Below are 10,457 nucleotides of genomic sequence, written 5' to 3' on the forward strand. Positions count from 1 at the left end.
CTTCATCAGGTGAATGAAGGAAAGATCCCATCAACTGGCTTGGTTCCTAATCAGATTTTAGTTCTCGCTACTGCTAAACAAAGATCTGAGGACATCCCATTATGGGTCACGTCAGACCGACCTTGCACGAACTTTGACCGACCAATGGAATGACCAGTCAGAAGGCAGCTTTCTCGTGCTTTACGGCACTATTTTCAAATTGGCGACAACACTTCGAAACATATTTTGACAAATTCCCGATTATAAATTTGAAACCTGAACAAAAGAACATTCTGGCATCACTAATAGATGGTCTAGATTGTATGAATTCAGTCATTAAACCCGTAACTATCGTTCGGAAACCCTGTGTTAAAGTTTTCGAGGATGCATGATTAGAAATCACATTCCAACTGTCACTTCCATGATCTGGTAAGTGATGCTCCGATTGGTCAGATGAAAGGTCGTTCTGACGTGACCTCTACTGGGATGTCCTCAGATCTTTGTTTAGCGGTAGCGAGAACTAAGGTCTGATTTTAATGAGATTGTTTATATGCAAGGATGGACATGGGTCAATCTGAATTTCCATATAGTTTTGGAGTGGGACCATCATTTAGGACTGCTGGGAGAAGACAATTAATAACTGTTGACCATACAACTGACTCACAGCTGTAACTTAAATGAATGTTTTTCACCTTCCAGCATACAACCCTAAGAGCTCTGACTATATCCGAAGAAAATACAAGAAAAAGCTGCTACAGTTTGAGGAGACTTGTCATCTGATCCAGTACCTTGGGGACAACATGACCGTCCGCTATCGCAATCCCACAGAGAGGCCTCAAGACTTTGATACGAAACTTGAGACATTCTTCGCCCTCCGCGGAATCGAACCAACACCAACCTGGATTGCGTAGCTTCTGTAATAGTCTCTGCCAAGTCATCAGCTTTCATCAAGTGTCTGTCAGGGCCATTTGTTTGGAATCAGCAAATTGTTGAAGTCAGTTTTAGGGAAAATGTAAGTGAGTGCAGCATTATTTGGTTCAAATTCATAATTCATGTCTTCACATCAGTATATACAAGTAAGGTGTTTCAACAGGATCATAATTCAATACTGATATTATTTGGGAAATATTTTGTATATTTGTAAATATACTTTAAGTTCAGTGTAGATAGATATATATTTATTACATCCAACTGACTATTTGATAAACTGTCCAATTTTTTTTTTCAATCATGTCCAAAGATTTATTTACCTAGTTATAGTATTATAAGGATATCCTTACAATTTCTTGTACTTCCGTCCATGTTGCCTTGAGTAGTATTATAATTCAAGACCTTCCAAGATGTATTTTAATTGTTTTTTTTCAGAATTCTTTCCTTTGTCGCATTCATAGTCGTAAAATTCCTAGATTTATCTCAACACAGCATTGTCTTCAATGTGTAAATATTCCTTTTCGGGAAACAATGTTTGAACTATTTTGATAAATATTCTGCTAAATCTTCGTAAAGCGAATAGTTGTCAAGTATTTTAATAAATGTTTTAAATTTAAGATTGTTAGGTGTTGACATCTTGTCAGGGCTTCTCAAGATTACATGTTGCATGCCTTGTTATATTTTAAAGATACATCAGCGGACATTGTTCTCTATGACGTATGTACATCCCAATGTTTATCTGTGATATTTATGATGTTACTATAGTGCCTGTCTGCATCTCATCGTGCTGTGAGGAATATTGTTTACAGGACAAGTGTTGTCACTATATGTACATATTTCTTCTGTAATATATGTGATCTCAAAATACATGTATTAAGAATATTTGAAAGTATTAAATTTTATTTATACATTTCATGTGTGTTGGTCTGTTTGGTGTTTGGTAAGTGATGCAGGTGAAACTACGTATCATGATAAGTTAATTTGGGATTTGAACCCACAATCATTGGATTTCTGGCATGACTCTGCACAGCAAATTTCATCTCTTTGGGTGACTTCCAGGGCTGTAGGACAATTACCCACACTACAAACCCCACCCAGAAAATTCCCCACAGATCAATAAACCCAATCAGATAATTCCCCCAAAGGACAAAACCCCAGGGCAAAACACCCACACAGACAATTCCCCCAAAGGGCAAAACCCCAGGGCAAAACACCCACACAGACAATTCCCCCAAAGAACAAAACCCCAGGGCAAAACACCCACACAGACAATTTCCCCAAAGAACAAAACCCCAGGGCAAAACACCCACACAGACAATTTCCCCAAAGAACAAAACCCCAGGGCAAAACACCCTCACAGACAATTCCCCCAAAGGGCAAAACCCCAGGGCAAAACACCAACACAGACAATTCCCCCAAAGGGCAAAACCCCAGGGCAAAACACCCACACAGACAATTCCTCCTAAGGACAAAACCCCAGGGCAAAACACCCACACACAATTCCTCCTTAAGAACAAAACCCCAGGGCAAACCACCCACACAGACAATTCCTCCTTAAGAACAAAACCCTGGGGCAAACCACCCACACAGATAATTCCTCCTCAGGACAAAACCCCAGGACAAAACACCCACACAGACAATTCCTCCTAAGGACAAAACCCCAGGGCAAACCACCCACACAGACAATTCCTCCTTAAGAACAAAACCCCGGGACAAACCACCAACACAGACAATTCCCCCTCAGGACAAAACCCTGGGGCAAACCACCCACACAGATAATTCCTCCTCAGGACAAAACCCCAGGACAAAACACCCACACAGACAATTCCTCCTAAGGACAAAACCCCAAGACAAAACACATACAGACAATTCCCCCAAAGGACAAAACCCCGGGGCAAAACACCAACACAGACAATTCCCCCAAAGGGCAAAACCCCAGGGCAAAACACCCACACAGACAATTCCTCCTAAGGACAAAACCCCAGGGCAAAACACCCACACACAATTCCTCCTTAAGAACAAAACCCCAGGGCAAACCACCCACACAGACAATTCCTCCTTAAGAACAAAACCCCGGGGCAAACCACCCACACAGACAATTCCCCCTCAGGACAAAACCCTGGGGCAAACCACCCACACAGCTAATTCCTCCTCAGGACAAAACCCCAGGACAAAACACCCACACAGACAATTCCTCCTAAGGACAAAACCCCAAGACAAAACACATACAGACAATTCCCCCAAAGGACAAAACCCCGGGGCAAAACACCCACACAGACAATTCCTCCTAAGGACAAAACACCCACACAGACAATTCCTCCTAAGGACAAAACACCCACACAGACAATTCCTCCTTAGGACAAAACACCCACTCAGACAATTCCTCCTAAGGACAAAACACCCACACAGACAATTCCTCCTAAGGACAAAACACCCACACAGACAATTCCTCCCAAGGACAAAACCCCAGGACAAAACACCCACACAGACAATTCCCCTTAAAGGGGCACTGATCTAACGCAATTCCCCGGGACTGGTTGTTGCCTTTGTTATTGTTTTTTCCCAGTGAGTACCCGGATGTAGAGCAGAAATCTAGACTAGCTCGCGACCTCTGTTGCGCCATTCGTAAGCGCATTAGTCACTTTTATGGATACCGGTAGTAATAAGAGCGTATGGTCACATTGATCAACAAAATGAAATACAGTTTTCGAGATAATAAGGAAATGTAGGTATTTTTGTGGGTAGCATCGGTAATGGTGACGAAGTTTTGATAAGTCACTTGCTTGGTAATTTTGCGATTTTCGTTTACACTATTTTGACTTGCAACACAAAGTAAATATTTCATCTGAGCATTGCTTTTTTTATAGTGTGTATATTTTTTTACTGTCAAAATGTGTAACATATTTATTAAACGTCTAAATATTCAGTTATTTTACAAAGTGACTGAAAAACATTTCCATCTGTATTATCATGATAACGAATTCCAAACATTTTGATGTTTAATGTCATCACCAAGAGACTGAAAATGTTACGTTGAAAAGTACATTTCTATGTTGTTTGGCTTCTAATCCTACATAATAATCTGTTGTGATGTTTGTAGGCCCTTTTGATCGTCTTAATCAATCTGGACAGATCTTTTAGTCAAAATGACTGAAATATTTACACATTTTATAAACTGCCTGAGAGAATCACATTTTACAAATTGACGGTAATCTATACACGCTTACAAAGGAAATGACCTGTGAAAACAACGTCTATCGCGCATTGAAGAATTTCCCAACCAAGACGTAGAGAAACAAGAACGAATCGGTTCAAATGAAGGAAAACAAAATGCAAATACCATAATTACAACTTACCAAATTTATGTGTATAAATAGGCAGCTTCCTTGTTCGAGGAATGTATCCGTGAATATCCACACAAAGGAATAATGTCCCACTCATCTGCAGCTATACAAAATAACTTATTCGATGTCACGTGTCTCTGTAACTATCAAATATTCTAAAAGATATATATCGTTTCGGGATATTATAACCAGTGTTCGTTTCTCAACTGATCACTTGGATTGTTTCAGGTGTTTCACATAGGTGTCAAGTCTCAAGGGTTGGCTGAGAAAGGCCACGTGACAACTATTTTCATAACGTCCACGGTTCCTAAAAAATCCACTGAGTTTGATAACAATGAGCAACCAATCAACGTATTATCAGTTAACCCTTTGAACAAAGTATGTTGTTTTTACATCGGCACTTCACGCCATGATATGAGTGTATTCCCTTTGTTTTAGTAAACCTAGACATGTAAACACTCACTTTTGACATATCCACTGTGCAAGATAACAGTGATTAATCAATCAACGTATTTTCTGTTAATCCTTTGATGACTAGGAACGATCCGTTGATTTACCTAAAAAAGTAAATCAACTGATCATTCATCTCTTGCTGGGCTGCCACGTGCATATTACATAACGCACATTTCACCTCACTTCAAACCTGGATATAGATTGAATAATTACCCCAGACACAATAAATGCCAAATGAGAACCTTTGTCAGGTAATCTAAGTGGTGCTACCACTAATTGTACCTGTAATAAATTCATTAACTGAGCATCAAGTGAATGACGACAAATACACAAGTGTAGGGTTATACGAGAAAACGTTGATGACAACAAGGGAGTAGTAATCGTATTATCGACGCAATCCGAAATCCGAAAATGCTTTCACTGCATGGATACCTTTTTTTAGTATTAAACTATAACCATCTGGGGTATTTCCAAATGACGACTTCCGATGAGCTCCGCCGTTCTTTTTGTCTGTTTGTTTAGGCTGAAGAAATTAATTAACATGCGCCCTTTGTCGAATCTTTATAGATCACATTTAACTAATCAGTGTTTATTCAAAAATGCGTAAAACAAATATTGCCTCCAGCCTCCAAGTTTATTTAGCTGTCCTTGCAGACGGTAGCCCAGTCTCTGGTCACGCTCAGTTGCGTTGCGTATCATCCGGGTACTCACAGGGGAAAAAACAATAACAAAGGCAACAACCAATCCGGGAAATGGCGTTAGATCAGTGCCCCTTTAAGGACAAAGCCCCACACAATTTCCAAGAGGACAAGGGGGCACGGGTGGCCCAGTCGTCTAAGGCGCCGCAATTCGCTGTGCAGAGTTGCCTCCCTTGGGCACGCCAGAAACCTATGATTGTGGGTTCGAATCCCGGTTCGCCCCAATTATGTTTCTAGGTTTGTCAGCACCATACCCGTGCTCGTGGGTTTCACCGAAGTGGTAAACGTCTGAGGCCTGCATCACTTCGGGCTTTCCTCCCACATTAAGCTGACACGCCGTGATATAACTGGAATACTGTTAAAAGCGGCGTTAAACCCAACTCACTCACTCCAAGAGGACAACAACAAAAACACAGACTATTCAGGAGAATTGATACTTCAATATCATTTGTGACATCAATTCACAGATAATTGGCAGACTCTAAATAATCTAGTCTGGATCAGACAAACCTATGATTGGCATTATGAGCAACACTCCTCGTTAATGAGTAAATGAGTGTAATTTTACAAAGTGATATTGCATGGAAATAATTGTGAACAAAAAGTAATGCGTCCGTTCAGGCATATCATGTTTACTTTTGCATGTTTTGAGCAAATGTATTTGTCCACAGGACCATGTAACTAATAATAATAATGAACAAATGAAAGCGTAGACGAGGTCTGCGAGTTGGTTATTATTATTAGTTACATATGGTCCTGTGATTTGTCGACTTGCGAGTCTTTTAGCGATCGGCTTATGAACAACAAATAGAGTTATTTCCCTTAAATTTCTTTTCCGACTTTCCTTAACATGAAAACCTGAAAACACAAGATTGTTTCCAGATTCTTGTTAGAATTGAGACGTATTTTCAAGTCGCACGAACATGATACCAATGTAAACTGTGTTTGATTGTCTATCGTATTTAACTCCGACTAAAAGCCACTTTGAAAAAGCGAGTTCGCCGCCGAAGTTGTTAGTGATTTCATTCGATGGATTCAGGTGGAATTATTTGGAGCGGACGGATACTCCGCACTTCGACGTTTTCTTGAAAAATGGAGCACACTCAAAGAATGGCTTCAAGAACGCATTCATTACCAAGACATTTCCAAACCATTACACTCTAGCTACGGGAATGTGGGAAGAAAGCCACGGCATCGTGGCCAATAAGATGTACGACCCAAAACTGAAAGAAGTTTTCACTCTTGACCTATCAGTATCAGATATAGCCGATCAGGACGAGTGCAAAGTGGTTTGATGATGGCGGCGAACCCGTGTGGGTGACGAACCAGCTTCAGAACTCTCACTACAGAAGCGGCATTGTGATGTGGCCGGGAGGGGGTGCTCCTGTCAAGGGTGTCCATGCTGTCCACAACATCTTGTTTGATCCATCTGTCAAAAACAACACGAGGGTAGATACCATTTTGGATTGGTTCACAGCAACCTATCCTATCAACCTTGGTCTTCTTTATTTTGAGCAACCAGATGAATTTGGTCACCAATTTGGACCAGATTCTAGTCAGGTGACAAGAATGATTGGAGGGTTGGACAAAGTAGTCGGTTATCTGTTGAAGAGTATGAAAGAGAAGGGTTTGTTGGAAAAAACAAACATTATCATAACAAGTGATCATGGATTTTCAAACACTCCACCTGAAAATGTTATTAATTTGGATAAATACATTGATCCATTGTCATACAAGATATTTGCATGTTACCCAATTGGAAATATTTTGCCCAATGAAGGTAAGTAGAAAACTGTAGAACCATCTCATTAAGGTCTTTGAAAGGCATTTAGAAGTGATACGCATAAGGGAGAGAATTTATGGATGTCAACTTCTATATTATGAGGAACACAATGTTTCGGAGTACATGCTTACTCCTTCATCAGGTGGATGAATGCCATGAGACAGAGAGCATATATATGTACATGTGGGAACAACAAAATTATAATATTAAGGTAACAAATGGTGGAAACTGACAAGGGAAGCCAACAGATGATTGGTGCTGATAGGTGATGCCAGACCCAAACCAGCCCCGTCGCCCATCAGAATCACCATACCCTACCAAGGCCCTCTCACTCATCAGATTTCCAATCTCATCAAGAACAATCCTACGTAGATGTCACCTTCTAGCGGCAAGTCTATAAAGACCAATCTACAAGACAATGGCAGAGGCACAAGCAGCGTAAGTCCCAACCCACGAGGATGTATATACCAGATCCCCTGCAACTGTGGCCACCATGGCATTGGAGAAACCGTCAGAGTCCTCAACACCAGACTTGAAGAACATCAAACCTCTCTGTTAACAAACTCGGCCTGAAATCCGCTATTTCCTACCACATTCTGAAGAACCAAAACCATAACATCATATGGGAAGCCACCAAAGTCTTGTCTACCAACAACATCTGGGGACAAAGAAAACGACAAGAAGCCATTGACATCAGGAGACACCAGCCAGCCACGAACCGTTACCAGGGAACCTATCTGCTTAGTGCTTGGGACTTATTGCTTTGATCTTTGTCGGTGCCAATTATCTAGCTGACTTCCATTTGCGCATTGCTATTTCCATTCTTTCACCTATCAGTGCTAATTACCCCTGGCCTCCCAATTGCCCAGTGTCCATTGCCTATTGCCTATCAATAACTTAAGTACTGGCTTCCATACTATCAGCGCTAATTACTGTAAAGTGTTGGCTTCCATTGTCTATTGCTAATCACCTATCAGCGCCAATGATCTGTTGCTTTCACTTTTTAGTTTCCACCCCTTGTCAATTTCTACCTTTTGTCATCTTATTAATTTTGTCCATACATGTACATGTATACTCACATGCAAAAGAAACGCAAGTCGAGTATGCAGTATACATGTTATTTATTTTCAACAGTAAAGACAAGAAATACTAATAGGGCAAGATTGACAAAAATTTACTGAAGACAGTTTAATGGATAAAAAGGCAGATTACACAATTATTATTTTTTTCAAATGTTAAGGGCTTACACAGTTTTGGGTCAATACCCAACATGTCAGTCAATACCTGGTGTGACCACCATTAGTATAGATCACTGCCACACATCTCCTGTACATTGAGTGGATCAGACGATTTGTGAAGGCCCTAGGGATCCTCCTGCACACATCCAGAGCAGCTGTGCGTAGTTCATCGGCAGTTGTAGGGACTGGGCGCACATTGTGCAGACGCCTTTGAACCTCATCCCACAAGTGTTCGATGGGGTTCAGATTAGGTCTGAGGGCTGGCCACGGTAGAACACGGATGTTGTGTTGTTGCAGAAAGGCCATGGTAGCTCTGGCAACATGGGGACGGGCGTTGTCCTGCTGGAAAATGTGTTGTCGATGTGCAAAAAATGGAACAACGTGGGGTCTGATCACTTGGTCGATATACCGCTGAGCAGTGACGCCGTGTCCCCGACCTTGACCAACATTCAGAAAGCACATGGGTCCAAGTCTCGCATTAAGTCCAATCCCTGCCCATATCTAGACGCTAGGTCCACCCCATGGGTCCCTTTCCACAACGTTTCTGTCAGCAAAACGATCACCTCGACGGCGCCAAATTCTGACTCTTCCGTCTGCATGGGAGACCCAAAAGCGACTTTCAGCAGAGAAGATGACACGCCTCAACTCACGATGACGCCAATTGTGATGACCCTGTGCCCACTGAAGTCGTTATGATTATTATTATATTAGGGGGAAACAGATGAGTGTCACCATGTATATATCACGTCACATGTACAAGCCTTGCAAAATGTTTTTTTTAAAATTCATAATAGGCCTATCTACATGTACTACTCAAAAACGTTAAGGATCACAAAAAGACAGGCAATTGCCAAAGGGAAAAGAAAACACACAGGCAGTTCTCGAAAGGACAGAACCCCACACAGACAATTCTAAATAAGGACAAAACCCCACTCGGACAATTCTCCACGGGGACAAAACCCCACACAGAAAATTCCAAAAAAGGACATGCTAAATTAAACTCAATCCCTACGTTCTACGTGTCTTGTTGAGAAATGTTTTGCAGGTTATCTGTACCTTTTCCCTCTTGCCAAGAGAATTGATTCTTCGATATCCTTTGTGACATCAATTAACAGATAATAACGTCTTTGAGAGGCATTTAGAAGTTGGAGTACTAAGTAAGGATAAGATATATGGATGATCTTCACTATGCCTCAACCACCCACCTGAAGTCAAGAGAGGAATTATCTCGACCCTAGCGAGACGAGTTCACAACATGTGTTCTACGAAGCAACATCTTACAACTGAACTCAACCACCTCAGACAAGTTTTAACACTCTACAACAACTACCCCGAACAGCTAGTACAACAGACAATACAGAACATCACCAAGAAAATTCAGAAATCTCCCTGTCAGCAATTTGCACCCTTTGTGATCAGCCTCCCCTACTTTGGAACAGTTCGCCATAAAATCCAGAGACTGTTAAAGAAACAGGGTGGGTTTTTTAAGAGAAGTCACAGCATTCAGAACACCATTAAAGCCACAGGAAAACCACCATCCAGACACAAGCTTATAACGAACTGACGGATATAACGAACTTATTTTTAGTCCAGACCATTTATTGTATATTATGCTGTATGTATGCTTATAACGAACTATGGTTATTTCGAACTAAAATTAGTGGTCCCCTCGAGTTCGTTATAACCGTAGTCTGCCGTAAATGCACATACTACTCCGGACTTAGACTGGTTTTCTTGTGCTGGTTCACTGAGATTCGGTGCCACAGATTTACATATACATTAAACTACGTTTATAAAGAACTTAAAGGGACTGCTATTTTTAGTTCGTTATAACCGTAGTTCGTTATAAGCATGTAGCATGTAGTTATATACACTATAACTACAGAAAATAGTCGGGACCAAAAAAGTAAGTTCGTTATATACGTCAGTTCGTTATAAGCGTGTTCGTTATAACCGTAGTTTACTGTACTGGAAGAAACCAATTTGGAATCATGAATATTTGGGGGAATATTTGTTATGAACTTGTGTGCTC

The 10,457-nt window shown here is 41.0% G+C and overlaps 1 protein-coding gene and 1 pseudogene across 5 annotated transcripts in view; both read left to right on the forward strand.

The window, feature by feature from the left end:
• The window catches only part of LOC139473951 (adenylate kinase 9-like), a 61,991-nt gene extending 60,431 nt beyond the window's left edge, over positions 1 to 1,560 (forward strand). For all 5 annotated transcript variants that reach the window (XM_071256793.1, XM_071256792.1, XM_071256794.1 and 2 more), the window contains one exon: positions 679 to 1,560. In XM_071256793.1, the coding sequence (XP_071112894.1) occupies positions 679 to 890 (212 nt within the window). In that variant the 3' untranslated portion in view covers positions 891 to 1,560. The remainder of the gene's footprint in view (positions 1 to 678) is intronic.
• A 3,898-nt stretch (positions 1,561 to 5,458) lies between these two features.
• On the forward strand, positions 5,459 to 7,192 carry LOC139475319 (ectonucleotide pyrophosphatase/phosphodiesterase family member 5-like; annotated as a pseudogene).
• Positions 7,193 to 10,457: the final 3,265 nt, after the last annotated feature.

The sequence above is a fragment of the Haliotis cracherodii genome, unplaced genomic scaffold (assembly GCF_022045235.1).
Source record: "Haliotis cracherodii isolate W230 unplaced genomic scaffold, xgHalCrac1.p SCAF_3, whole genome shotgun sequence".
Lineage (NCBI taxonomy): Eukaryota > Metazoa > Mollusca > Gastropoda > Lepetellida > Haliotidae > Haliotis > Haliotis cracherodii.